Raw genomic sequence first — 27,983 nt, 5'->3', positions numbered from 1 at the left:
TGGATGTTTTTCATAAGTAGATTTTATTTTACAAAACTGTTCATTTGAGTCAGATGCAAGGACACTCAGTGTTGTAAACTATACCGTTCGTATCAAGATCGAAATTGCTTTCGGACTTTCAAAGAATTTACAAACTAGAGTGGATATGACAATTCCGCGTGGGAGACGCTTTGTACAGCGCGATATGAATAACTGGAGATATAACTTAAAAAATTAACGTGCGTGGGTGCGCGTGATGGTATACATATGCCCCAGAAATATACATACACAAAACTTGTCGACGGTGACCTGGCGGTAGGTAACATTCGTGTCGCGTAAAGTTCACGCAGAGTGCATATCGAGCATCGTGTATTAAAATCATACGGACGAATTATCGACTTTTAATTCTTACTTTGATTTGATATTAGTACTTCCGTTAATATTTATTACCAGGGAAAAACCGATTGAGCAAAGTTGATTAGTGACGTGTAAACCGTTCGTTAAGTTAACCTAGTAGAAATAAATTATTAACACAAAAAATTATATTTAACATATTGAAAGCATCAAATCCAAGTTAATCAATAACACATGAAGCAACTGTTAACGAAAAAGTAGGAATAAATTAAATATGACAGAAACTCTCTCTCTATATTTAGCGAATTGAAGACATCAAGTCCAAATTAATCAATGTAACATAAACCATCGAAAGAGAAAGAGAGAGAGAGAAATAAAAATAAAAGCTCTCTATGCAACGATCCAAGTAATAGAATGACGTCAGACGATAACATCTATGACAACATAATTGTCTCCTGATGTCGCTTTGCTGCTTGGAAAAAATTATATATGTCATATATATAATATACATCGCATAAAAAAGATAGAGCTAAATAGGATTCGATTGCGAGTTGGTATCGAACGCTATGTTAGAAAAATGTACGCAAGTCGCCGTTGTAAATTCCACGTAACTCGCTTCCAAAAAGTATATATGTTATAGCAATTGGATCACTACACTCTATCAGTTATACGCGGTTGGATCTAGATCTGACCAAAAATCATGTTGGCCTTCGAAAATTCAACCGAACGGAAACATTTTTGCGCCGATCCGAGCCCTCAGCGAGTCCCTTTGCAGCTTTTCTCGTGGATGTTGACGCGATCGGGATTGAAGGTCCTGCCACAGCTCTTGCACGGCACCAGCTGGCTCAGGTGCGACACCCAGTTGGCCTCTGTGGTTGCTGCCTGATCGACAATCATATTTCCCTGATGATCCTCTGCGAACAACGAAATCCATTACTGCCGAAGGTGACTGCGCGAATGATTTGCTAGTTGTCGCAAATCGATAATTAGGATTGGCAAATTATTCGCTCTTCAACTGTGAATTCTCTGAAGAATTTAAAATTAGAGTCGCAGGTGTATAGTCGAAAAACAGTTCAGTTTGATTTTATTTATTTAATTTACACCCAAAGATTAAATCGCGAAAATTTAAGTAAAAATTTTTTTTATTTAAGTTTTTGTCTGGAGGATTATACTGCAAAAATGGAACACCGGCTCTAAGTGGGCTAAAGAGAATAAAAGGAGAACAGAAACTTCTCATGGTATGTTATCCGATAATTATATCGATCTGTTCTTTCCGATAGTATAGACAGTAAGCCTGATCCAGAATACATCTGTGACGCGTGTATAATAAATCAAGTCTACACCCACTCTCTCTCCTATTACATGCTCGTTCCACGACGATGCATGGCAAACTTTATAAATTCATGCATCATACATGCCTAGGTAATCTTTCGACTGATTCACTCATTGTCAGTATATAACTCTCTTAACCGTAACAACGAATTCAAAACAAAAGACAAGAGAGAGAGAGAGAGAGAGAGAGAAACGTAAAAGGGCAAACGTATATCAACTATTAATAAAGTCTACAGGAAATGTACTGTAAGCGGGGGTGACTTTGTGACAAACAGTTAATAATTAATTCATATTATTATAATATTAATATTAATATTATTAATAATTATTAATTTATTATTAGAGCGTGTCAACGAAAACTCATCGACTTACGTGTATAGATGACCTCGGGTTTCTGCGGTTCCTTCCTCCTTCGTGCCGGCGATAATTTGTCATTCTGAATGTGCCACTTCTTCAGGCACTGCGGTTCGTGAATGGCGATGCTGGAGGTTCCGAAATCCCTGCCGCATATGTAACACGTAACGGTCTTTTTCTGCGTCAAATCCTGCAAACAAATCAAGCGATTTGTTTTCTTGTCTCTGCTCTCTCAGTTGCACCGTACGGCCTTTCTGTCTACCAATTTTTCAAAGAACGCTACTTCAGTTAGCTACATTTTGGTTGTTATTGACAACGGATTGTCTGAGACACGACGCTTTTTGCCGTAAGGACTCACCGGATACATCGAACTTTCCTGACTATTCTCGTAGACTGCCGAATGACTCTTCTGCGGGCTCGCCGAATTGTTCTGCGCTAGCCACCGTCTATTGCACTGAGGCTCATGGATCTTGATGCTTCTGCTGCCGAATTTTCGACCACAAATTTGACAGGGAACGGTGGGCGGCATGGCGTTGCGCGTGGTCGCCGATGCGGACATTCGCTCGATTCTCGGGTCGTTATTCTGTGGAAATAAATGTAATAATAGAATTAGGAAAACTGATAAAATGGAATAAATAGAAAAAAATGAAAGAAACAAGAAACTCAAAATAATTGCGTAAGCAATTGATACCTTCGGTGTGGCTTTGCAGCTTCTTTCGTGGACTGGTAGTCGTTCCGGCAAGAATGTCCTTCCACACTTCGCGCACGGAACTAATTGCTCCTGAAAGGAAATCCAGGTTCTTATATTTTATATTGAAAAACCTTAAAATTGTACTTAATTATATTTAATTACATTTATTATAATTATAACGTACATCTAAAAAATATTTTGTTCCATAGAAAAAGAAGACACTTTAGAAAGAAAAATTGACGTTATTCACGCGTTCGTAATAAGAGAATAACTCTTGATTCATTAGAAAATTGTAGAACATTCTGAGAAAGACCAGTTGTTAAAGAATAATTTGAAATAATGTGATTCATCTTTTCAAGTGGATTTACCTGCTTTATAGCAAGCAAAAGAGCTCGGCTGTAGTTAAAAGAAGTTAAAACTTGAGTGGAAGCATTTATTAGAAGACCGGAAAGTAACGTTTTCAACTTCGGCGGATATGTGAAAAGAATGAATCCTGATTTTTTTACACAGATATAGTTAGTGATTGAAGCATACTTTGCATAACGCAGCAGTTCCTATTTGATATGCGCGCTCATGTCGAGCTATATGCATATGAGATGTTAAAGAGCGCTCTTTAGTATTCCACGTCCAAGTATTACGCACTCGTAAACGGCGCGAGATCCCGATGCATTCTCATTACGAATTTACAACTCGAATTTGCCAGACCAAGTCACAAGCCGACGAACATTGGAAATTATTATTATTACGATTTCAATATTAATGTTACAAATACGAAATTCCAACTTTCCAAGATCGATTCGAGACCCGCCGGAATTTTTCTCAATCAATTTTTATTCACGAAATACTGTTATCCTCCCAGGTGTGTCCAGATTACCGCACGTGCGCATCCCATAATTGGTTCTTGCATCATCGATCGTTCAGAATTACGTCATCATTGTCCGACAAAATTAATGAGGCGTAAATGGCAGCGTTTGTTCAGGCGGAAACCAACGACGCATTTCGCGGGAGCAAATGCTCCCCGTGACCATTAACGCTGCAATATTAATTATGATTGCCACGACAGATCTATTTACCTGGCTCTGCTCCCATGCGGCTGCGTTCCAATCGCTATGCTCGGTCCCAACGGTCGGCCTCTGGGGCCTGGGTCGTCTTTGGGCCGCGGGCAACGAATTATTCTCTCTCTCCCATTTCTGAAACGGAAAAATATTTATTTGAGCAAGTGGAGCAATCATTAATTAAATTATCAAACGATAATAGCAATGAACACTAGCAGTGAATAAGAAATAATTATTAAGTTATGTTATGTTCTAGGAAAAAAACCGAATAAAATAAAGATAAAGAATACACATAAATTATGCATAAATTAGAAATACGCAAACAGCAGTAGCATGGCAGTAGATCAAGTAAAACCATGTGGAACGCAACAATAAATGATTACTCAGTGAGCAAACAGAGTCAGTATAAACTTGCCACTATCGAAAGAATCTTGAACTCATGAAATAGTTCTTTGTTTTAACGGAAACGAGCTCGCGAGTACTTTGCGCGCTGCGGAACACGCAGAGCTCTCGCTGCATCGATCCCGTATTGCAACGCATTGACATTGTTGCGGTAATATACACCGCCTAATGCCGTTCCAAAGTATATATAGATATATATAAAAATATGGATCTATTAAATGCGCGCTAGAACGACCTGCAGCCCGTGCAAGCGCAAATTTATTTATCGATCGCGGGGATCGCGATGCGTGCGTGAGATAGGAGGATCGGGTGGTCACGTTGTCGGTGTTTGACAACCCGGGTGCGCAAATGCGAGGCATTTAATGCTTGTTAAATAATCCAGCGTTATGGAAAAAAAACGTGATCGGTCGGCCAAAGACATCCTATATGGGCACGTGTAAATTTCCCGATCGCTGCATAATTCCTCGCATGATCCACATCGGCCACACCGGCAATGACTTAATGGTGCAACGCCGCCGTTTATGCTATACCGCCATCGATTTTGCGAAAGGGCCTTGACTTATTACACGTACGTGTGTGTACGTGCGGCAAGCAGAGCTATTATATTACGGACCGTTTTCCGTCGCTTCCGCGATGAAATCGCGATGCCGCGCGGGGGGGAATTTATCGAATGCTCTACTATCTTTCGAGGAGAATCTATAGCATGACACCAGGTTCCACTTTGATACACCGGCCGCCTGTCGGTTCGCTCTACTTTGGAGTTATTTTACGCCGTATCAATGAAGTAATAGAGAATAAGGACGCACGTGAGGTAGAGATTACAATTTTTGTAATATATGTATTATTAACTTCATAGATTATTATTCTATTTTATTAATAATTGTATAAATTTACCTCGAGGCACCTGGGCTCGTGTATAGGGAAGCTAGCGGTGCCAAATTCTCGACCGCACACGTAACACGTGATGGTCTTGGGACCTCGCTTGTTCGGCGCAGACGACGCCCTGACCTCGGCTGAATCCTGACGATCCTGAGGAGTGACGGGCTTCGACCGCGCCTCGATATCTTCCGGTCTGTTTTTGTTACGATCGCTGCGGAAGTTCAACGCCACCGGTTTCTGGATGGACTTGGGCACTGGCGGCACGATCGTCTTCAGCTTCTTCACAGTCGCTGTCGTTGTCGGAATATCCTTGATCTTCTGACTGCCCTTCGGATGGCTGTGGAACCTCTCCGGTTGGTCGGGACGTCCGCAGGTCTTGCACGGCTCCGGAGCGAGATTCTTCGCCGACGCGGTGGTGAATATTTCCAGATCAGTCGATAGACCGACTCGTGAGTTCTTCTTCTTCACGGTTGACAACTTGGGAGGACCATTCCTAAGTGTAAATATAGGATATATAAATCACGTAAGTTCTATTACATTAAGAATTATTTAGTAGCGAATAGAGTAGTCATAATTTGCGCTACGTTCACCCTAGTAAATTGTAAATGTGTGTGGTAGTCTTCTGAAAGATTACATTCGATGTAAATATTTAGTAATGTAATTAATTGTTACTGTTAATAATTAATTAACGATTAATAGCAGATGATAATGTAGACTTTAATGTTATTACTAAATTCAACTATAATAAAAACTCTATAGAGAAAAGAGTTTGAAGATTGATTTTTAATTCAGCAGAAAACAAGACCATTACCAAGATATAAACGCTCGATATAATGCTAAGCTAATTTGTAGAAATGTACATCCATGTACTTTTATAAGTTCCGCCCGTCGTACTTGTGCATCAGCGATTCGATCGAAACAGTCACCTTGTTTTATACAGTCAGCACAAGCGTTTCAATTCGAGAAGCACGAATCGTACAACTACAAATTTTCAACAACATTAAACAATAATAAAAATTTTTAATAATATTAAAAAAACATTTTTAATATTATGATAATAATATCATAATATTAAATATATTTCGTACTGTTCCTCGCAAGCGAACAAACAGAGAAAACAGCTTCACTTTTCGCGCGCACACACACATGCAACTGCGACAAGAGAAGCTAGAGGTACGCGCAATGGATCAATCAATAATTGCGGATTATCGGATTCTCGCGACACCGACCTATTATTGTTATCGTCGAGCTTCCTGACGTCGGGGCTCCGTTTGGTAGCAGCTGCGTGATCATGCGTCGCGGCGCCGGGTGACGTTTTCTCGCCCCTTCCGGGCGATCGTGATCGATCAACCTCCTCCATCCGGCGGGCGATCTGCTGCGCGTAAATCTGCTCGAAGAACTGACGCTGGCGGCGCACTGGGACGTCGTCGTGGGACGACCAAGTGGTGGACGTTATCGTGGTCGTGGCGGCGCGTCGTGCGAGCGGTTGTGCGAGCAACGTCGGCGATGGCAACAATGACAACGGTGATGACAACGACAAGGACGACGATGACGACGAGAGCGACGAGGAGGACGTCGCGGTGCCCCCACCGACCGGCTTGCTCGCCGAACGATGGAAATGCGTAATCGAGTCGCGCAGCAGCTCCTTACTCAGTAGCGACATGTCCAGCTTGTCCACCAGCGTTGGATCCAGCACGCTCGGTCGCTCGAGACTCGCCGTCTTCGGCCTCTCCGGCTGCTCCTCGCAGAAAGCCTGTACGCGTTTCATCTTCGGCGGTGGCCAAGTGCCGGTGCTCGCCGCATCCTTCGCCTTCGTCCTTCGGCCACTTGCTGATGTCCTGGTCGAATCTGCTCAGACCAAGATGATCTATCGGTGATGGCGATGAGCATCGAGGTCGCCGCGGATGCTGCATGGCCGTTATTAACCCATTAAAGAACCGGGATTATAAGAGACTTGAGAAAACGATTTGTTTTATGTTATAGAATTTTGCGAGGATCTTGCCCTGCCGGATCAAAGCCAGAATTGTTATGTATAATTATTAATATTAAAAATACTGAAAAATATCAGAGACTGATGATGAAGTATTTTTAAAAATCTTTTGAAGAGATTACTCTTTGATTAATCTTCCTTTCCAGAATCCTTTGAATTTCTAAGATTGTTTATTACTAAAATCATGTTCATTCTATTAATATTATTTATTACTAAAAATCACTTGTAACTAGTCTGGATCGAGCGAGCCAAAAGTGGCTTTTAATGGGTTAATACATTGTTATTTTTTATTATTTGTTATTACAGTTCGATAAGAGCGCAAACAGAAAATTGCTTCCTCGTGCGAGTTATTTTCCAGTGTGGAACACTCGACACGAGAAATCAATATGACACATAGCTGGACTCGCGATGAAGAATGAAGATAAGCGTTACCTTTGCCTTTCGGGATCTCCAGATCATCCTTTATTACGAGAAACGTTTTTTCAGATATGAACTTGCACGGACTGCTCTTCCACTTCATGGCGATTTTACCGGCGCCGTGATCTCACAGATCGCGAATACGGAAATTGTTAACCAGTGCACCGTGTTGTTACGTGTCGCGGAACGAGCATTATTGCGTTTTTCGTCGGCGATAAATTTCCCTTTTTCCCCAGCGCATCGATTCGCACGGGCGCTCTTGGACTCTAAGTGGCGGGATCGATCGAAAAGTTCAAGTTATCGTTCAAGCGCGTCTCGATTTCCCATCAGTTCAGGAATAGTAGGTAAAATCGCGCGTACTTCCGTCGTGATAAAATTTTCCGCGCGGAGAATTTTCACGCAAACACTCCAACGCGCACTGACAATCCCGCTCGAACGATTTGTTTTTTATTCTTTCACGCAGACGGACGTCGTTCCTCTTCGAATGCGAATTAATGTCGACGTGAGGAAAGCGTAGCGCTCCTCCATCCGATGAGCGGGCCTACCAGATACCCGCTGATTATTGCTGAAATGATCACTGGATTGCATACAAGTCCTGTCAACAACAATTCAACGATGGTTCAAATTCAATTGCGAGTACGAACGCAGGTGGAAGTGGAGGTACCGATGACGCGCGGCTCCTCGCCACCGAATTACGCGGCGCACTGGCGCGAGCTGGCCTTTACAGCTCACCCATTAGGCTTCGCACCGTTTTTACCTTCCCATACACAGGGGCGCGCGGTCGACTGACTGTGTGACAGTACACAGGTGGCAGCGAGAAAATCGATCCAACGACCAACGCCGTTTGTACCGCGCCTACACGGTGCGGTGTGCCCGTGTTCTGCCGCTTGCTCTCGTCATCGTAATATGCGGAAGTCGTTCAGGACGAGCGAGCGATGACGATACAAAGAGAGCGCGTGCACTCTGCGCGACGCGAAGAAACGAGACGTCCCGCATATCAGATGACTTTTTTTATTCACATTTTGTATAAATATAATATCATTTAGACAATTCGTTCGCGTTGCACAATAAAATAAGATACAATATATATGTACAGATCGTTCAATATATACGTAAAGGTACGTTAGATGATGATACAGACGTTACTTCAACGGCGGTATCGGTATCGCTTGAAGTGGAACCACAGCTGGAAGATATTGTTGTGGAACTGGCATCGGAATCCACGCTTGTACGAGTATTCCCACTCACGATTGACGATCTTGAAGGCGATGTCCTCATACGGCGGGCCCGCGTGAAATCGCAGGATCGCGAAGTCCTTGTTGTCGGCGCAGGGAGTCTGAAAAATCGAAATCAACATCGAGCATTAGCTATCTGGAAATTTATACCGATATCGATATTGATATTGATTGGACGAATCAAGAAGTCGTGGACTTCCGTATAAAAACCAATCTCACCAAAAAGTATTCCGGCGTGGTATTCTTGTCGATGAGGTCCGGATAGAAGATATTGAACTTGTAGCCTTGCACGATCTTCGGCGGCGGGTTGTCCATGTCGTAATGCGTCTGATTATACTTGTTCCACTCGAAGCCGGTGTGCACGCGATTGAAGTAGCGCGGTTTGCGCGGCCGATACTTGTCGGACCATAGATAAATCTGCGCCTCGAGCGACGACTCGACGCTGAACTGCGCCTCGTCGGAGCCCATGCCCTTGCGCGCCTCGCGATGCATCGCCTGCTCCTCGCTCGTCATTACGTTTTGGATCTTCCTGCCGGTGCTGAGGACCTGCTGCCTCGCGTATTCCAACCGCTGGTTGTCGTCGTCCTCCAGCGTGACGATCGTGCCTGGCTCGAGCTGCGAGTACGTTACGTAGACCGGCGAGTAGCCACCTAGCTCGTACTCGCGGAAGGACTCGGACAGCAAATCGTCGGCAACGTTGGTTTCCTCATCGTCCCTGGAATCATCACGACATCATCAACTCTTTGTCTCGTTAATTAAATGTGAGAAAAATAAAACTGGTCGATTTAATCAGCCTAGTAATTAATTTCTCGCATGTGAGGAAAATGTGAGGCTTACTCTGACTGACTGTTTTCGTTCTTCTCGATTGCCGCGCTCGTGGAAGGCTCATCTTGCTTCGTCAACGGTTCACTTTCCTGGGCTTGCGAGCCTTCAGCCTCGGTCTCCGTTCTGGCGACGCCTTGCTCGGCAATGAGGACCTCTAGCTTCTTGCGCAGATTCTCTTGGTGGCGATCTCTGAGCCGCGCCCTCGCCATGTGAGCTACATTTTACATCCTACTTAGCATGTTTTATACATATTTAATTTATTTTATGCTTTAGCAACAAATATTTTAATTATTTTATGCTTTAGGATTATTCCTGGCACTTGAATGGTTAATTTCATACGTCACTCGTCGCGTCTTACCTTTCAGCTGTGACAAAAGACTCTCCCAGTATCCAATATCGACGCCTTCCGGCTTCCCCGTGATTTTCGCCTGGATCTGCAACTGCAAAGCTTCCAGTTGCGTTGCGGTTTTGCCCTTAAAGATAGACGTGACGTCCTTGGCGACCGATTCATGAATCCCTTCCCTTCTGCCAACGGCTGCAAAGATATGTCTCGTGAGATATAAAATGAAGAAGAATAGGAAAGGTATGGCAAGAGAAGATGAAAAGTATCTCCTTACCAACTTCGTATTCCGTCCGTTCTAGCTTCCTGAGTTTGTGCAGCTCGTCCTCCACGATCACCGTTATGTCGTTCCAGTAATCCAAGTTCTTGCCGCGCTCCAGCTCCTTGTAGACCTTTATGTCCTCTATCAGATCCTCCAAGTCCTTAACCTGTAAGCCTCGCAAGTACGTGTACGGCTCGTGCATCTCCACTGCGTCAACCTCCTCCTCTGCATTGATGTATTTCGCGAGGAGGTCGATGGGCTTCGCGCGACCATCCTGGATCCTAATGCGCGACCTCAGCCTGGCCTGCTCCAGGTGAAACTGATCCTCCTGCCTGGCCCACTGCTCCAACTGCGCAGCTTCTTTGCCCCGCTGCAACATGGTCATCTCCTCCTCTCGCTGCTGCCGCTCGAGTTCCCTCTCCTGTCTCCTCTTTTTCACCTTCTCCAACTCCCGTTTATTCTCCTCCTGCTTGTGCCTGTTGCGCATCTCCAGCTCCTCCCGGCCCACGCCGAGCAGACCCTCCTTTCCCAGCTTCTTCGACCACACGAAAGTGGATAGAATGTTGCCATCTCCAAATGGATTGTCTGTATTGGTATAATGCAGATAATCATTGTCCCAGCCCATTCTCTCCTTGCGCCTGCGTTCCTTCGCCTCTTTCTTCTTAAGGCGACGTAGGCGCTTCTCTTCCGGCGTCTCCGTAGCCTTCATCACTTCTTTCTGACGTTTGCGATCCTCGACCTGCTTCTGCCGCTGCTTCTGCAGCTTCTCCAGCAATTTCGTGGAGTCCGAAGACGAATCCGTGGACGAGTGACTGCTGGATCTGCTCGAGGTTGTTGACGAAGGTGAGGATGAAGATAACTTCCTAAGTAAAAAATATGTCGATGTAAATTGTGATGTAATTGTGTAAAAAACAAGATATAATACATAATCTAAGGAAAATTACAAAACATTAACATTAACTAATCTCATCACATAACCTCATACTTGAAAAGACCCACCTTTTTTTGCTTTTATGCTTCCTCGAAGAAGTCTTCCTCGACTCACGACCAGGGTTGGGCATTTTGGCGCTGCGCGCACTTTTCAACATTTCCTACGTATAAAAACGTATAATACGGTTAGAACATGTATAAAACGGATCAAACGAATTAAGGAGATCCTGGAGTCGCTATTTTTTCACTAGCTCTCGTTACAGGCTTACAGCGACTAGAGACCCTCAAGCTGAACCCGCTGATGGCGCTGATCTATCCGATACGTGATTTAACTGAGCGTCGATCGGTCCGAGATCTCGAGAGTTGTGTAGCCAATCAACTTGCACCTTTACGGAAAAGCTGCAGGTTGATTGGCCACACAATTCTTGGATCAAGACATTGATTTAATAAATAATTCGAATTCTCTTGTATCAGAATAATGAATTTTTCTTACGAACTTTTTAATTATATTTATAATAAATAAAATAAAGCCAGTATTCTGCTTTTTGTCTATCTGCAGGTTAGAAATATTATCGCGTCGACGAGTCCGTCAGTAGCGGTGGCGACCGCAGCGCCGCCACATCCGTTAGAGTTTCAAATCGGAAAGCGTACGTACGCACGCCATCACGGACGACGCAGGAGCTCGCGGCTCGCCGTTGTGCGTTTCAATTCCCGAATTGTGTATCGCGTGACCGCGTTTCTCTCAAAGGGTTCCTGTCGCGGTGGCCTGCTCTTTCTTCTCGCTGTTGTAGAATCAGGACGCGATGCCGCACAACTTCTACTACTCCGATAAGTACTACGACGACCAGTACGAGTACAGGTGGGTACAGACACTCTTCGAACTCACAAGTCTTTTCTCCGCAAAATTCGGACGCCCGGGGCGACCCGCATCGTCGCGTTCTTCTTCCTCACTTTTCTTCGGAATTTTAAGCCTTCGTCTAAGCGATATATCTTCTTTTTCTTCAGCTGCTGATTTTTCCTCGATTTTGATCGTTAACGGTGCCTGCTAGGCCATGTTTAAATGACCGAATCCAGAAAGTTCGCGTCGTCGATTTGCTCTCTTATCAGCAAGTTCGCGTCAGTCGATTTGAAACCGGTTTCTCAATTCGTTGTCTTATTTCATTTAAATGGACCGAACGATTCGAGCACGCTCGAGGCCTTGACTATCAATTCCAAAAAGTAACGCTACTCTCGCGAAAGTGTGGGCCATGGCCACGTTCCGCCTCAAACGAGGCGTCTTGTTTATACGGCACGAGAAAGAAGACACTGCTAAGAGCTTGAGACCGCATGATTGTTAAATCGAAGTAATTGATTCCGACTTGAGATTTAAGATTTAATTTGCACTATTTTCTCTCTGTGTAAACAGCGAATGGAAGCGAAAAAGAATGTTAAGTGCCGAGTCCATTTTGTTTACCTGTTTTTTCATTTACGTTGCACAATAACGTCCAACTTGATGTAAGATCGCATGTCGCTGTGAGCTGCATTATCATATCGTAGCATATTTATTAATATTAATTTTATAATATAATTATTATTTTATATGATTTTTATATAATTTTTATAATTATATAAGTATTATTATTATTTTACGCACACAATGATTGAACGTATTTCATAAGAAATTTGTTATTTCATATTATTATTTACATTATTACTATCATTGATTCTAAAATATATGTTCCTTATTTTCTTTTCCTTGTAAACTCGATGTAGGCATGTCGTTTTGCCGAAAGAACTGGTGAAACATGTACCAAGAACTCATCTATTGTCCGAGCAAGAGTGGAGAGCAATTGGAGTCCAACAGAGCCAAGGATGGGTACACTATATGATTCACGATCCTGGTACGTATTAAGCAATTCTACTGTCACGTCAATGAAAAAGTTTCAATCTATCAAATGCATTAAATACATCATTTTAGAGTCACAAGTACTATTATTTATATAAAAAAAAGTTTTAGTCCATTGGATGTACCAAACGTACAAGTTTTGGAGGAGCATGTTCTCTGTTATTTGTTTAAAATTTTATTTATCGAATGTGTAATCTTAGACCGAAGCATTCACACGTTAGATAAACTTGTAACACAGCGAAACGAATGATTTCAGAGCCGCACGTTCTGCTTTTCAAGAGGAAAATAACGACACCGCCGGAGGGAGGAAGAGGGGAGGAGAAATAAATCATGCAGAGGATTGTCGTAGATTGTAAATAACGATTCAGATCATGTTCATATTAATAGTGGAACACGCCTCGTGCGATCGTGCTATCTTTTTATTTTCTTTTCTTTTTTCGTTTCGTATTATTTGTGTCTGTTTTCTTCTCTCACTCTTCACAGTAGTTCACCGCCTCGAATTATAATCTCTCGACAAATCCAACCCAGGAAATCGTCAGTGGCGAACAACCGGCAGCACTGTTAATTTCCGATGAAATTCCACAGAATAGTATGGCCATGGTCTTTGTATCTTTTAATTACTTCGCTTTGCCATTCGTAAAAAGATGTCAAGCAAGTATGCTGTATATATTGTCTATAGAACGTCTTAGTTCCTAATTGTCATAGCTGTTTCCCCCTTTTTTTGGTTTGGAACACCGAAACGCAAAGAAACGCCTCGCGAATCGATTGACAAAGCGAAAAGTTTCCTCTCGAAGCCCCCCCCCCCCAGTTTCCGAATCAAAGTAATCTCTCTTTGAAGAATTTCATCGAGAAAAGCTCGAGAATCCTCGTGTAATTACGGTGTAGGAGTTCGGTCCGTGAGTCTCACGTTTATACGTAAAATTAAGGCAGCTGGAGCGATCACTCGTTTACGTTTAACGCAAAACTCACGAGCGCGACTTCACATGCGGGGGAGGATGCGTGAATTCCGGGAATTCCTCTGATTTTTCATCACGATTTTAAGAGCTCGACAGCGAAAGAAGAAGCACTCGCCCTTTACTATCTTCTCCCTCTCAATTCGGCGTGTCTCGGTGTATTGTATACGATATACATACGTATGACAAGGTCTACGCGACTGTTTCTTTGCATTAAGTTTCACTAATGTTATACATTCAGTTCGGATGAAACCCCGAGATGCATCGTAGGATTACTGTAACGTAACGCGCACTTTCACGTCCGATAATCCGGCACGGGCACGGGCACTTGCCGTGCCCGGGCGAGTTTGGTTTGCATTTTGTAAGAAAGAAAAGGAAACTGATGTATTACTTATAATATTACTATGTTAAATAAACGTTTCCACTTATGAGTAGTAATATATTCTGGTCTTCCTTACGTCACTGCTCGTGTCAGTTTCAAAGGGAGTGGTTGCACGCTTGTACGATTAGGATGTACGATCGGGTACCGTTCCATGCTCGCGCTCGCGTTCGGGAGAATCAAACGTCTCTGTGGGATATTATTTATATTTATTTATTAATGTTATTTAAGAATATTTTTTTATTTATACGATTAACGATAGGTTCTCGAAGAACCGAGGAATTGTTACATTCGCACAGTGCATAAATGTGATCCGTCTGATTTAAACATCGGTGCACCCGATTGTACGAATACCCGAATGCGAACATCGATAGACCGTACTTAATTATATAACAAATAAATTAATTATATTAAATTATTATACTTTCATAAATAAATGAGTTGTATTTTATTATAAGATATAAATTGTGTTCTTTCTCATGAAAGAATCTTCTATTTTTATATTACAATTATATATATATATATATATATATATATATATATATAATATATAATATAATATATATATTATCCAATAAAAATAAATTTCCGATATTCGTGTAGTTCCGGCCGAGTCGAAACGCGTTAGAAAAATTTGACGCCCTGATTGTCGTCGAATAATATTAGCTCCGCCTTCTTGGCAGCTTCCAGGGTCCTCAGCGATCTGATCAGCACTTCAGTGTCCAGCCCATGGAATTCTAAGATTAAATGAATCAAGTTATCAACAATTGTCTAGAACAGGAGCAGTAAACGGAATTGATTGCAACAGATTACCCTGTTCAGTCGTGTCCTCCCCTTGCGTCAACTCGAACAACGTACACACGGAGCCGACGAAGCCGTTCTCCTGCGCCCAAGTGTATACTATATCGCCCCATTCCTCCAGCGTGTGCCAGTAAATCAACCACCTCTGCTTGGTCTTGTCCAGCGGAGTCGCGTTACCCGATTTAGCCAATTCCTCTAGGATCATTAGTACAGCCTCGGACGGTAGCCTTCCTGTTGTCGCATTGCGTTAAGGAATTTTTCATAAAACATCAAAAAAATAATAAAATATGATTAACAAAAAGGATACTGTTTATATTGGCATTGTTAAACAAGGGATTCGTGTGCACTTCGCGCACGTCCACGACGGCCTGCTTCGTGACGCGATAGTACTCGAGCACCAAGCTCTTCCAGGCTGCTACCTGTTTGGCTCTCGTCTCCGTGTGAGGTTGGAGTCTGCGTTAATAAATAAATTATGAGATCAACCAAAGCGGAATTGGTGTTGCAGGAACGCGCAACGGGGATATCGAGGAATAAAATTTTATCCGCTCCGTTTATAACCTAACCTCTCGGCTCGCGTCAAGTTTGACGAGGCGTGTTCGCCGGGACACGATATCGACGAACGTTTCGATAAACGTTTTCGTTTAGTTTGTTTTCTAATTTGTTGCGGACTCGTCGCGATCGCGTGCTCGCCGTGAGGATACTCACGTGAAGAACGGAGGGAAGCTGTACTGCCACGGCCACTCGATCTCTGCCATTGTTGTGACTGTCAGCTGTTACTGATTGAACTGTCACGTATAATAATGATACAAAAAAGTTCAGTGATCTCGTAGAGAGATGATACTTCAGGAGACATGATTACCATAAGTAGAAATGAAAAATAAATAAGTAAAGTGCATTTATTTTGTTCTCATTTTTAGTATTTATTTTATAAGCATGTAAATATTTTTTATAAATATTATACGCGTCTCTGTACATATAAAATATAATTTATGTGTATTACATTAATGCGCGTGTGTGTGTACATAAAACTAATGAAAAAGAATATCTTATTTTTTTGAAACAGTAATATATACATTTATGTGTATAAACCATGTATAAAATATGTATCTTGGATCTCATTCACAATGATGGTACCAAAACAACCAGGCTGTAAAACCTCTGATCGCAGTGGAATCACTTGGATGTATAATACTTAACATTTCTTAATAATCACAGTCAAAGATTGCTGTAAACGATCACATAATTATTCTGATAAAAGATGCCCTCAGTCTCAAAATCTCTGTACGGCCTTAGACCCGCGAACGGATTTATCCCAGCGTAAACGTGTTTCGTCTCCTTCCCCAGGATAGCATTTATTCTAGCCGTTTCCTTCTCCGCCTCCACTCGCGTGTAGCAAGACAGGATCAGCGGGCAGCCTTGCTCAGCCAACGCTCGTACGGACGACGCCCACGTTTCTTCAGGATACGTCGCTTCCTCGCGCTCGTGGATGCCCGTGTTGAACCCCGCGACCACATCCGGCCTCACGAACGACGAGCCGCGTACATAGTTCTCGTACAGCGCACTGTGAATCTCAAACGAAAGCTCTTTCCTCTGTCTGACGCAATCCTCGCAGACACTCGTCGAGACGATCTCAGACGGCAGTTCCGGTCCGATCATCACGAGCCTTACCAATGCCAGACTCGACATCAGGTGCAGCAGGATCTCCCAAGCCCTCGCAGTTTCCAGTTCGATGAAATTCGCTGCCACGACGTGGACGACCAGGCTGTCGCCTCGTGGAACGTAATCCAGCATCCGCAATCCGTGGACCAGCGTCAAGGGTCGCGTGAGGTACTCCGAGTGTACTGCTACCGACACGTCTGCCGGTGGCAGTGCCGATTGACCTTGGGCAACATCCATGTGGGCGTCTATGAAATCCTTCATGTTCCGGCACGTCCTGCTACCGGAGACGCGCTGCAAGTAGTCGAGATTCGGCGACTCACCGTTCACGTTCACGGATAATTCTTTGTCCAAGTTGAAGCAGAGTTTCAGCTGACAACAGGCGTGCCGGGAATGCGCGGGATCGTTTCTGTGCTCCTCGCAGAGGCTGACGCTCGCACAGTACCGACAATCCTCCAGCAGCTGATTGCTCCGCTCGTGGCAAACCAGGCAGGCTCTGGGGAACTTGAACATCTGCGTCTCGTACTCATCCAGGCGGCGCGGCAACCTGATCGCCACCAGCAGCATGAGGTTCATCTTCAGCTGGGCCCACTCCTGCGGAGATACCTGGCGGACCTGCAACCCGTTGTCTCTCACCACTTCCTGGATAGCGTGGCACAGACGTCGGTGCCGTGGCCAGTGCTGCTTCTGATGCCGCTGATCGCAGTACGCTATCATCCCGCAGCCGCCGCATCTCTTTAAACGAACCCCGTCGCCGAACCGCTTGCACACGTGACACGCATTCGCGTAGAAACACGAGTTGTAATTATCATCCATCCCCCACTGATGTAGATGTCGAATGGTAATTCCTCTTGAGAAGTCAGAGTCTTGAGTTCACGTGAGATTGCTCGCGATCAAAGCTGTCCATGTTTGACATTTATCTTCGAGGGTTGATTCTTCGTTTCAGAAGAGTCGCAGCCGCTGCGCTGGGTCAGAAATTTAAAAACTCGTAAAGTAGAATGTTTACACACATGTTGGACGCACGTGAGTGGATACAGATAGCTGTAGTCCAGGTAGCACTGCGAATACTGCAAAACTACACTATCTATCCTTCTTTTTATTTGAAGGAAGAAAAAGGACAGAAAGCACAGTAGATTAGTACGATTCAGCGATTTCAGAGGACGCTAGTGTGAAATTTCGAATGTTCCGTTTCCTCATTGGTCGGAGAAATCGTTGTACTTTGTATCATTATACTCTGGAATTTAATGATGCTTCTCTCTGATACAGATTTGTATTTTTAAGAGACGTTTTAATCGCAACGTTTGCAGGATATTAATGTTATTGTTCTAACATGATTAAATTCGCTTCAACAAAATCTGACAGCGTCATCTTCGAAGTTATCAGCCAGAGAAGTCATCATAACACGGCGGATCGTCATGCAAAATTAGAAGTCACGCATCTCAAGCTTATTTCCATAAAGGAATTCTTATTCTGTACATGGTACAGAGCTCATGATATTTTACACATGGACTGTAAAGTGATGAGATTTTTAGGAACACGGGAGACTGAATCATCAGAGCGTCAGAGAACTGCACAACTGTGTCATATAAAAACTATATTCTTTTCTTTCTCTCTCTCTCTTCCTCTAGCGTTACAAAAATTCATTGCGAGACACACAGCCTAATCAATATGTAGCGGAACAAACATCTCGTTGGAAATCCACAAGAGTTCAGCAAACGATTTTAGGATTGTGCTTTAAATAAAGTCACTCACTGGGCCTGTCCAACTCGCGAAAGTCGACCGGAATCGAAGAGCGAGGCAGGATTCATTTATATACTTTATGTATCGTTCACCGTTAACCTGCCGATAAATTTATCAGCAGAACACGATGATTGTACTCGTCACGCCTCCTTATCGTGGATCGTTTCCACTCTTATGACGTCAGACGGATGCTCGAAATACCGTCAGTCTCAGAGATAATAGTAGCCTTGTTGATTGTCCGGCGGCGGTTGGTTCGCAGAATAATGGTCAAGCTTGTGCCACTCCAACAGCCATCCCATCAAGCCTTGAAGAACCGCACGACGCGGACGACGTACTGTTTACATATCGGGCACTCGGACATCTGCTTGCCGCAATTGATGCAGCACGCCATGTGCCCGCATTCCAGAATCACGCATTCGATCGGCGCGTCCCAACAGATCTTGCACAGCTCCTCCTCGCTTAGCTTCTCCACATCTGCAACAGTTTATTTATATGTGAATATAATTTGTATTCGTAAATAAACTTGTAGATATGCAGGAGTAATTTGAATCGGAGTAGACTTTAGCTAAAGCGCGCGTAAATAAATTGTATAAATAAATTCGCGTAAATTTCGCGATTGTTTTAAAGTAAGTTTTCTTTATTTAAAACTAATGACTAATGTGATACGATATATCTTTAAGATATTATATTCTTTGATACAAGATATCAATATCATTAAACGAGATATCTCTAATCTCTGATTAAAATAAATTGATAAAATAGATATCATTCATTTGATTTATATAAAGAAAAATTGCTGAGTAAAAAATAAAAAAATTTATGTTACAGCTTATGCGTGTGTTCACCCGGGGAACTTGTGTTAAAATCTTATATATCTAAAATTACAGAGTACAGCAATTACCCTGCTTAGAGTGCATGTAGTGGTCGTGCCACAGTCTGGACACTCGATTCAGCAATTCCTGCCTCTCGATGCAGCCCTTGTAGTCCACCCGATTTATACTCAGCAGATTTTTCAACTGTTTCACGCTTAGGTATTGCAGGTCCGACGCCTCCTTTATATCCGACAATTGTACTCTGTCCGACCACTGTGAGAGGAAGACGAAAAATTAATTTTTCACAACTGGAACTTGCAAATCTCGCGTTTGCACTTTATTTACCGATGCGCGCGCGTACCGTGGGAATTTCCGTGACCATGTCAGACTTTTTCTCACTCGACGCCTCGGAAACGACTTCCACGTGCTCGGTAATTACTGGCTCCGCGGTATCGCCAGGCTCGGCTGTCGGTGCGCCGTCGCCCTCCAACACTTCCTCTATCTCGAAGCTCTCGCTCCTCGGCGGTTCTATCGGTTCGGGTATTTCGTTGTCGCTACTGAGTGGAACGCTGATAATCGGACTGCCCTCACTCTCGCTCGCTGCTTCCTCCATTTCGACATCCTGACGTGCTTGATCGCGCTGCATCCTCGTCTGTGCATCCTCGTCCGGTTCGCCGTTCGCGGTGCTGACATTCGGCATGCTCTCCGTTGCGTTCACGGAGGGATCAACTCTGGAATCAAACGGTTGCATGTTATTTTAATACACACGATAGATTAGCATAATTCAGCGATTTTATGATGCAAATTTTAAACTCTTTCTTTCTGTTCCTTATTTTATATTTTTACATAGACTTGCCTTCTTATAGAACATTTAAAAATAATATCAAGCAAATGGAATAATCACAAAATAGTTTGCAAGTATTTATGTGCACGCATTATGCTTGAGGAAAATCACATCCACAGTACAGTCGCATTTGAAAAACTAATTAAAAAACTGGTTACAAAATTTCGTTGAATCATTTCCAAGTTTTTTTCAATGTTAGTCACCATTAGTGTTATAATGACGGTCATAAAAAAGTGTTACTACTTGTACACTTTGCTATATAAAACAAAACGTACTGTGGCTCTTCAGCATTTTGTGTCCTGTTGCTTCTATTGTAATCAGTATTCAAGCAAGGGTCAGTTCCATTAGCAAAGAGCATTAGTAGATGCACCAAATCCTCTTTTTCTGAAAAATCAAAGTATGGTCTTAACTGAAACTTCGAAATTTGCACTTCAATTAAGATTGCATTCTTAATTTTACTGCATATCTTAATTATAGCGAGTTCAAGATACGTTTTTATTTATCTTTGTATTATTGTATCGAGTCCTACTAAGAATTCATGATACTTTATTATTTAAATTAATTTCTGTCTGCAGAAACCTTGAAATGTTTGATTTCAAAGAGAGAAGCGGGCAAGAGGAATTAGAAAGTAACACATATGACAAATAGTTTCATTTACAGAGTTAAGTTATATTTAAGACATATCAAGCTATTGAGTAGAGACCATCTAGAGGAATCTTTTGACAGATCTCTCTGTTTTGGATTACTATATACGTCACGAAGAATTCTATGAATCTTCCAAGGTTAGTATTTATTAAAGAGATATACATCAACGTGATAACGATGTTGACCTACGTACCAACGCATCCCTTGACAGAGACCTTCTTTGCTACGAGGTATTGGCGCAGATCTCTTGAACGCATCTGCCTGATCTGATTTTTCACCAGTGGCCTCCTCGAGAGTATGCCACAACTGTCACAAGTGAACACTTTGCCCAGTCGTTTGATCACACACTCGGAACAGAAGTACCTCAAGCAGTCCATGCATTGCTTCTGAAAATTTGCCAACAAGTAAACTGGAATCAATAAGTTAAAGCTATACTGAAAGATAAATTAGCATTAAATCCTGAGATCAACTTCCCCATGGGAGAGTTTACACGGTAATACTCTTCTTCAGTCTCCGAAGAAAGGAATTCAATTAGCTCTTAATGAAGCTAATTGCATAATTGAGTTACACGAGCGAGGATTCTACATTTCTGAGAGAGGATTTTCATCTCGAAGCAAGCTCGAAGTTGACTCGCGACTACCCCGGGAGAAATGCGGGCGTCAATTGAAGTGACAAAGAAATTGTAAAGCCAATTAGCAGATTATCTTAGCGGTAGATAAGAGATCAATATTCCGCGAAATTCCTGCGACGAATGTGCACGATCTCGCCAATCGAGCTACATCGAACGACGAGCGTGACGACGCGAGACGCACGAAATTCGTGATTCCTTTCAGCCGATTCTGATCGTTCGTGCGGGGGAGGTAGTAGGATACATGCCAGGAAAGATGCGTTCGCTCACTTTTCTCTTGAACAAGGTAAACTTGGCACTGCACGCCTCGCAAGCCATCTTGCTCGGGGACACGGTGCCGCCCTGGTGTCGTCGACCTGGAAAATGATTTCGGGCGCAAACGTGAGACCTTTGCGGGACGTGAAACTGCGGAAACGTACGCCACGTACGATCCCACGTGTGTCGTACGATTAAGTGAATAATAATGCTTGCACGCACGTCGTAGTGGCGACATAATAGAGCGAGCGTAACCTTTTTTTCTTTTTTTAAAAAATCGGTATCAATACCACGCCGTGTTAGTGGCTCAGTATGGCCGACGCGGCAGCGGCGGCGGCGACGACGGCGACGACGACGAGGACGACGATGACTACAACGCTGACGATGGCCGCAGTTTCGGACAGTGGGAAAAACGCAAAAACACTAATCCGCGTGCGAAGGGAGGCGACGCCGCGCCGTGACTGCCGTCGTAACTTTCCGTCGCGGCGTCAACTCCTTCGTATGACGTAGTCGAGATGCCCCGCGCGCGCACGGATCGGGAGAGTTCGACGTAACCTCTCGAGTCGTGAAACACTTGCGAATGTAGCGCGTCACAAGCGACGGGATATTGCGGGATACTGATATTGCGAGGTCCTTGTGTCCCCAATAACATCTACGATAATACTTCTCGTCTTAATCAATTTGCACTTTGATATTTCGTTTGTTATGAATTTTATAATGTAATTCGAACGGTCGATAAAGAGGTCACGCAAATCTCGTCGGTGCTCTAATCAACGGGAATTTTGAAAGTTCTGTATTATCGACGGTTGGTCCTATTCCCTCCCTATTTTGATATTTACCGATAAAGAAGCGCTACCAATGAAGATAGACCAATATAGTAATAAACATACATATAATAGTTTAATATAAAAAAGAAATTAACTTCCAGGTAAATGGGTTACCGTGGGTCTACCGCAATAGCCAAATCTGGAGTATACTCAAAGACGCGTCAGGCTCCCCCATCCACTACTCGGCAGCCGCCATTTTCTATCCGTAGCACCAGATGCACTTAAAACATGCAGAAGCGTGTTGCATTTAGATAAATTTGATAATCTGAAGCAACAGAGGAATTCCTGCGAATGATCAATGACTTATTTGATGTTTTTTATTCTAGAAATGTACGACAAAAGTTTTATGAACGTTCAATAAATTCCAATTTTATGTAAAAATGGATGCATTCAAGCTTTTGGACGACAGAATAATAAACTGTTCGACAATTTGAAGCTGCTTTCAAAAGATTATTGCACGGAACAGCGAAATTACGAGTGCAACAACGGGAAATTGTATAGCTTTAGATAATACACCTATATTAAATACAACTTCAACATTACAACCAGAAAAAGCAATAAATAAAACTTCTACAATTGTATATAATAGATGATTATCAAATTAATAATGAAAATTGTGTAATTAATGTTGCGATTGATTATGATCATCCATATGCTGTTACATACTACTAATTTAACTGAATATACTGTGGAAGATATTAGTTATATTGCTAAGTTTATTGTTCGACGTTTAAGTAAATGTATTATCTGTGAACTATGTACAATTAAATGTCTTGATTGATACAAAATCAAGATAACTTATATATATCCATTCGTAAATACAATAAAAACGTGCCTCGATGCAGAGAAAGTTATTAGATTTATTATGAAGGAAAAATACGATGTTACACTTAATTTCAAGTATATTATGAATAATATTCAAACTGTACTACTAAATTTATACAGAGCAATGATCAAAGTTTTCTTACGTCTCACAGAACGCACTTGATGAGAGGTATAATTGTAAAATATATTAATACGCGTTAGTTTTATATTGCAAAACAAATAAATATTGTTATAACAAAGACATTTTTATAATAAATCAATATTATTCAGAGGAGAATAAATTATGTGTTTGTTTCTTACTACTTCTATATATTATTTGCTTTTATATATATTATTTTAGTTTTGCATATTGTCTTTTTATTATATATTATTTATTATACCTTGTATTTTCAAATAAACAAGCAGATGATGCAGTTAAGTGTCAATAGATGACACTATTAGTGGCCAACGATCTAATCCTCTTCCACACCTTCATACCCCGCATCCATGGTAGACCCTAATGTTCTGTCCTTCAAGTCTCTATCTTGCTTTATCCCTTTATAATGCTCCGTCCTTGTAAAATTTGTGAATCTGATTGGCTCTTATATTAAGGAAATATGCCAATCACACAGATTCATGATTATTCTCATCTTCATGTTTCTCCTTCGCTCTCTTTGTACTCTGTTGCTTTGTAACAGCACTTCATTCAATTTCATGCTCTTGAGGAACAATCATCACGAACCAAGGCATCCAAAAGTGACGTATAAATGTCCTCCTGTCAACAAAGTCATACGAAGAAGAAGAAGACAAACCAAGGCAACTGGATATAACGCAATACATATAGTAATTGTGAAGGAAAATAGATAATATTATTCTTTTTTTGGATTATTTTCACAATGGCATCGATAATAGACCTTCCCGAGGATGTAATAGAGAACATTCTCGGTTGTAACGGTATCTGTATTCGAGATATCGTGAATTTATCTGCCACGTGCAAGCATTTGTATCACCTGATCGAGAACAACGCAATTTGGCGACACCAGTTCAACCAGAAGTATTTTTCTATTAATTAAATCTAATTAATTAAACATTTTAATCAAGATATTTAGGGTCTCATACTTGCATATGTGTAATACAATAATTTTCCTTTTCCTGTTGTGGCACAATGTCCGGAATATAACAACCATAAGGAAGACAATATCGAAAGATTATGTTAATTCTCTTGTTTCTTTTTACACTCTTTGAAAAATTATTTTAATTTTTACATAAAAAAATATGTGTAATTTCAAATTCCTCAAAATTTGTTACTATAGTGGTTTTATTCGTACAATTACATATTCAATAACGTACAACATTAAATACATTCTTTCCGTACATTTTTATTTCAGATGGCCTGATTTGAAAACCATTTGCAAAAAAGAAATTTTTAAAGGATATCTAGATTTTAAAGAATTGATAACAATAAGAATAAACCATAAAAAACAATTACGGCCATTTTTGGCACGTATAAGCGAAAAACATTACTACGGTTTTTATGAGTCCTTAAGTGAAAATGTTACTTGGCACACCTGGTTGAACGTTTGCCGTCATGATAATTACACCAACGAAGTAATTGTCCAGGAAAAAGAATTTAATTCATTCAAATGGGATGAGACATATGAATTATTATTTCCTAATGGACGAGCTAACAAGTTTACTCGAACGGTCACGGAGGTAAGATTTAATATATATTTATTAAAAATTTCTATGGATAATTAGGTGATTATTATGCCATAATGTATGCTATAATGTGCGAAAGAGATAAAACATTTATCGCACAATTAATATACAAAGTCTAAATTTGTAATTTCAGGCATAAGAACGATTTAACAAATAGGTATTACGGAAAAGAGCTTCTATTATATATGAAACATTACCATTTGAAAACCGTGTGGCAGAACTTTAGAAAGCGCCCTGCTAAAGAGCAGCTCCTGGAAGGGGCGGCAACGTTTGTCGCACAATGGTTCCAACCAGAAAAAAATATATCTTACTGCCATATAGCAAGGGAGTTGGATAAAATCACACAACAGACAATGGAAGATCTTGAAATTGAGAATTTCAGACATCCAATATTCTTCGCATTGTATCAACAACTCTCGTTTTGGAAATTCCATAATATCGAAGAAAATCAATGGAACAACAGTGATGGAAGACAGATTCTAGACGTTCTGTGCAGGATATTCTTCTGTCGACGGAAACAATCACAGTTTCACGCATATCGCCTTCCAGTTGAATGTTGGGGACCACTCTTCCTTCGAGAATACCTATTTGTGAATTACGTAAGTTATAGCTTCTAATACCTTAGAATCAGCTTGTGTACGTGTGTGCGCGCGCGCACACACACACACACACACACACACACACACATTAATATTTAATATTTCTTATAAATATTAATCTTTGTGTTTTAAATTGACAGGTCTTAGAAGAAAAAAAAGGTTCCACTGTATTGGTAGCAATCATATTCCAAAGTATTGCCAGAAGACTTGGAATACGCTGTGATCTACTATATTTTCCTATGCTTTCTGATCGGAAGGACTATGAGTACTTATTAAAATGGAAGCCAAAATGGTAAGTTTTACCATTTATAAATTAGTTAATTTTAATATCGATTAATCATACATGTTCTAAATTAAGTTTTTCTTCCAAACTTATACATACCTTTTCATTATTTTATTGCAGGAATGTAACAAATTCTAATGATGACCAGTATTTTTATATCGATATTTTGGGAAGTGGAGCCTTACGAGATATAAATGACTGGCCCGAAATTTGTGAAACTACAGCGCTTCCAATTAGTGCTGATGAATACTGCAAAATAAATTCCTTAGAGGTAATTATTCGTGTATTATTATATATATTAAATCAAATAAAACTAAATAAAATAAAAGAATTCATACAAACAACACACACACACACACACACACACACACACACACATAAAATTAAACAATTCAAATAATATAATTCGTTGCAAACATGCAATTTGGTATAGATTTATTAAATTACTGACACATTAAAAAATGCTTTGTTTCTAATTCAAAACAATTGTTTGTTTTTTGTTTTCTTAGTTTTATATATGAATATGTTGTTTGTTTTAGCTGTTACTAGATTTCAGTTATCGCTTGGTAGTAGCAAAAAGTGCAGTTCATCAACCTGGTGTTTATGTGCCTGGCCATGATCATGAAGACATCACATGCCTGAATAAAGAGGATCGGTGGTTTTTGGCACTTGTGGATTTGATAAAAGAAGAAGAGGAATATTTGAGTATCTCAGTCTTATACATCCTCATACAAACATTATGTATTTGACTTTATAAATGAATTGCAAAAGGTACGTCAGTAAGCTTATAAATAAAGAAAAGAAACTAAATTTTTATAGTTATCTCCCTTTTCTTGTGATAAATATTTAATGATTAATACTTTTTTACCCAAAGAGACTATCTCTACGTAACAAAGAAAACTAGTATTAATTGTGCGATAAGCATTTTATTTTTTCTTTTATGTAAATCTTTCTATCACAACTATTGATGTATCTTGAGAAGATAATTATCATATACTTATCAAATAAAATATCTGCTGGAAGAAATGTTTTCCAAATAAATTTCTACTTCTATATGTGCAGCTAAGCTCCGAGATATATAACGAAAGCAGAATCATCAACTTTGCAGAGGATAAGATAACCACCAGATTTGGAAGTAAGGTAAGCGCTGGCTTACTACAAATTACTACAAGAATCATTATTTATTATCATTAACTATTTTACACTTTCCAGTCAGTTAAACATGAAAGATTCACACTCAAACCAAAAAAGAGGGCAGCGGGAATGAAATTTGCAGTAGGAATGATCGCGAAACTTGTCCGTTCAAATGAGCTAGGTGTGATAATCGGATGGACGAGGATAAATAATTTGAAAGAGAGAGTCGAGTTGTAATCTGAATGGCGTTATACCATCCTTTGCGAGGACAATGAAATATCTCGTCTTCCGGAAGGTAAAAACACACTGTGTTAAATAAATTCTATTATTCTGAATTATTATAAATACTGTATATAATAACATATGCGTATATGTTTTATTTCAGTGAGTTTAGAGGAAGTAGATACGCCGGAACCCATCTGTAGCGATATAGTTGGCAAATACTTTTGTGAGTTCAGAGACACATATTATATGCCAAACGAGGTCCTAGCAAAAGAATATTCAGATGACGTATTGTATTTAGTTAGTGAATTGTAACGACAGCTTTTTTTATTGTTATTTAAGAAGTATTCTATGTGCCGTTTCTTACCAAATATTGACGAATATTAAATTATATTTTCTGAAATAACGATCTCAAAAGCAATTTTGAGCAATGTATTTTATATTTTGACTTTAATAAATGTGTGATATTTTATGATATGGAGAAATGATTCCTTAAAAATGTTCCCATTCTCTTAAGTTAACGGTATAGCTTCGGAAAAACAGATACGTTGATATGAAGGCAAGGTCAGGAATGTAAACAACAAACAGATGAAAGATGGCAAACAATCTGAGGATTGTTATTTCAGGTAAATAGTGTGGATTGAATATGGATTCAAATCTAGAGTTTCCTAACAATTAATAAGATATATGTAACCTTGTTAAATACCTAAGATCACGACAATCACCATCTTGTCGTCCGACAAGCCACCACG

General features: G+C 41.0%; 6 protein-coding genes and 1 long non-coding RNA gene across 11 annotated transcripts; 3 read left to right on the top strand and 4 right to left on the bottom strand.

Moving 5' to 3' along the window:
- Positions 1–4: 4 nt before the first annotated feature.
- LOC105286140 (cactin) lies at positions 5–11,356 on the bottom strand. The gene is made up of 12 exons (XM_026974416.1): positions 11,115–11,356; positions 10,131–10,978; positions 9,872–10,048; positions 9,526–9,727; positions 8,908–9,403; positions 6,276–6,799; positions 5,062–5,539; positions 3,784–3,900; positions 2,711–2,800; positions 2,378–2,602; positions 2,038–2,209; positions 5–1,247 (listed from the first exon to the last, which is right to left on the bottom strand). The coding sequence occupies exons 1-12, from the start codon at positions 11,201–11,203 to the stop codon at positions 1,090–1,092; spliced, it is 3,576 nt and encodes a 1,191-aa protein (XP_026830217.1). The 5' UTR covers positions 11,204–11,356; the 3' UTR covers positions 5–1,089.
- A 317-nt stretch (positions 11,357–11,673) lies between these two features.
- Positions 11,674–14,319, top strand: LOC105286142 (cyclin-dependent kinases regulatory subunit). The gene is made up of 3 exons (XM_011350844.3): positions 11,674–11,904; positions 12,798–12,925; positions 13,187–14,319. Exons 1-3 carry the CDS (start codon positions 11,849–11,851, stop codon positions 13,255–13,257), a joined length of 255 nt encoding a protein of 84 aa, XP_011349146.1. The 5' UTR covers positions 11,674–11,848; the 3' UTR covers positions 13,258–14,319.
- Positions 14,320–14,454: 135 nt separating this feature from the next.
- LOC105286136 (vacuolar protein-sorting-associated protein 25) lies at positions 14,455–15,859 on the bottom strand. Its single transcript, XM_011350833.2, has 4 exons — positions 15,769–15,859; positions 15,371–15,516; positions 15,076–15,294; positions 14,455–14,999 (listed from the first exon to the last, which is right to left on the bottom strand). The coding sequence occupies exons 1-4, from the start codon at positions 15,816–15,818 to the stop codon at positions 14,887–14,889; spliced, it is 528 nt and encodes a 175-aa protein (XP_011349135.1). The 5' UTR covers positions 15,819–15,859; the 3' UTR covers positions 14,455–14,886.
- On the top strand, positions 15,417–15,955 carry LOC105286137. The gene is made up of 2 exons (XR_895191.2): positions 15,417–15,508; positions 15,569–15,955. It is a non-coding gene; the product is annotated as an uncharacterized LOC105286137 (long non-coding RNA).
- A 157-nt stretch (positions 15,956–16,112) lies between these two features.
- On the bottom strand, positions 16,113–18,163 carry LOC105286135. The gene has a single exon (XM_011350832.2). The coding sequence runs from the start codon at positions 17,533–17,535 to the stop codon at positions 16,279–16,281; it is 1,257 nt and encodes a 418-aa protein (XP_011349134.1). The 5' UTR covers positions 17,536–18,163; the 3' UTR covers positions 16,113–16,278.
- Positions 18,164–18,296: 133 nt separating this feature from the next.
- Positions 18,297–22,098, bottom strand: LOC105286134 (E3 ubiquitin-protein ligase RNF34). 5 transcript variants are annotated; one of them, XM_011350830.3, is made up of 7 exons: positions 21,934–22,075; positions 21,659–21,744; positions 20,954–21,146; positions 20,391–20,499; positions 19,633–20,002; positions 19,361–19,544; positions 18,300–18,933 (listed from the first exon to the last, which is right to left on the bottom strand). In XM_011350830.3, the coding sequence occupies exons 2-7, from the start codon at positions 21,704–21,706 to the stop codon at positions 18,758–18,760; spliced, it is 1,080 nt and encodes a 359-aa protein (XP_011349132.1). In that variant the 5' UTR covers positions 21,707–21,744; positions 21,934–22,075; the 3' UTR covers positions 18,300–18,757. The 5 variants fall into 5 exon arrangements, with proteins under 5 accessions (XP_019889462.1, XP_011349132.1, XP_011349130.1 ...); XM_011350828.3 differs by having other exon boundaries at positions 21,866–22,065; XM_011350829.3 differs by having other exon boundaries at positions 21,899–22,062.
- Positions 22,099–22,295: 197 nt separating this feature from the next.
- LOC113563122 lies at positions 22,296–27,546 on the top strand. The gene is made up of 9 exons (XM_026974307.1): positions 22,296–24,340; positions 24,663–24,987; positions 25,122–25,592; positions 25,733–25,884; positions 25,996–26,146; positions 26,415–26,588; positions 26,938–27,015; positions 27,088–27,190; positions 27,395–27,546. The coding sequence occupies exons 1-9, from the start codon at positions 24,171–24,173 to the stop codon at positions 27,544–27,546; spliced, it is 1,776 nt and encodes a 591-aa protein (XP_026830108.1). The 5' UTR covers positions 22,296–24,170.
- Positions 27,547–27,983: the final 437 nt, after the last annotated feature.

Source organism: Ooceraea biroi, chromosome 12, assembly GCF_003672135.1.
Source record: "Ooceraea biroi isolate clonal line C1 chromosome 12, Obir_v5.4, whole genome shotgun sequence".
NCBI classification, from domain to species: domain Eukaryota; kingdom Metazoa; phylum Arthropoda; class Insecta; order Hymenoptera; family Formicidae; genus Ooceraea; species Ooceraea biroi.
Note: the sequence above shows the minus strand (reverse complement) of the source record. Positions and strands in the feature narration are given on the sequence as shown.

Excerpts from the sequence above, each read along its gene's own strand:
- LOC105286140 (XM_026974416.1), bottom strand. The coding sequence starts at position 11,203 with ATGTTGAAAAGTGCGCGCAGCGCCAAAATGCCCAACCCTGGTCGTGAG. Across the intron at positions 5,540-6,275 it reads CTCGACGATAACAATAATAG|GAATGGTCCTCCCAAGTTGT; the intron begins GTCGGTGTCGCG and ends ATTTACACTTAG. Across the intron at positions 2,603-2,710 it reads GCTGCAAAGCCACACCGAAG|AATAACGACCCGAGAATCGA; the intron begins GTATCAATTGCT and ends TTATTTCCACAG.
- LOC113563122 (XM_026974307.1), top strand. The coding sequence starts at position 24,171 with ATGGCATCGATAATAGACCTTCCCGAGGATGTAATAGAGAACATTCTC. Across the intron at positions 25,885-25,995 it reads TTAAAATGGAAGCCAAAATG|GAATGTAACAAATTCTAATG; the intron begins GTAAGTTTTACC and ends ATTTTATTGCAG. Across the intron at positions 27,191-27,394 it reads TGTCCGTTCAAATGAGCTAG|TGAGTTTAGAGGAAGTAGAT; the intron begins GTGTGATAATCG and ends GTTTTATTTCAG.
- LOC105286135 (XM_011350832.2), bottom strand. The coding sequence starts at position 17,535 with ATGGATGATAATTACAACTCGTGTTTCTACGCGAATGCGTGTCACGTG.
- LOC105286142 (XM_011350844.3), top strand. The coding sequence starts at position 11,849 with ATGCCGCACAACTTCTACTACTCCGATAAGTACTACGACGACCAGTAC. Across the intron at positions 11,905-12,797 it reads GACGACCAGTACGAGTACAG|GCATGTCGTTTTGCCGAAAG; the intron begins GTGGGTACAGAC and ends AACTCGATGTAG. Across the intron at positions 12,926-13,186 it reads CTATATGATTCACGATCCTG|AGCCGCACGTTCTGCTTTTC; the intron begins GTACGTATTAAG and ends GAATGATTTCAG.
- LOC105286136 (XM_011350833.2), bottom strand. The coding sequence starts at position 15,818 with ATGGCAGAGATCGAGTGGCCGTGGCAGTACAGCTTCCCTCCGTTCTTC. Across the intron at positions 15,517-15,768 it reads AGCTTCCCTCCGTTCTTCAC|ACTCCAACCTCACACGGAGA; the intron begins GTGAGTATCCTC and ends TTATTAACGCAG. Across the intron at positions 15,000-15,075 it reads GGAGGACACGACTGAACAGG|AATTCCATGGGCTGGACACT; the intron begins GTAATCTGTTGC and ends ATTTAATCTTAG.
- LOC105286134 (XM_020033903.2), bottom strand. The coding sequence starts at position 21,881 with ATGTCGCCACTACGACGTGCGTGCAAGCATTATTATTCACTTAATCGT. Across the intron at positions 20,500-20,953 it reads CTCTGTCAAGGGATGCGTTG|AAAAAGAGGATTTGGTGCAT; the intron begins GTACGTAGGTCA and ends TTGATTTTTCAG. Across the intron at positions 20,003-20,390 it reads CAAAATGCTGAAGAGCCACA|AGTTGATCCCTCCGTGAACG; the intron begins GTACGTTTTGTT and ends GTTTGATTCCAG.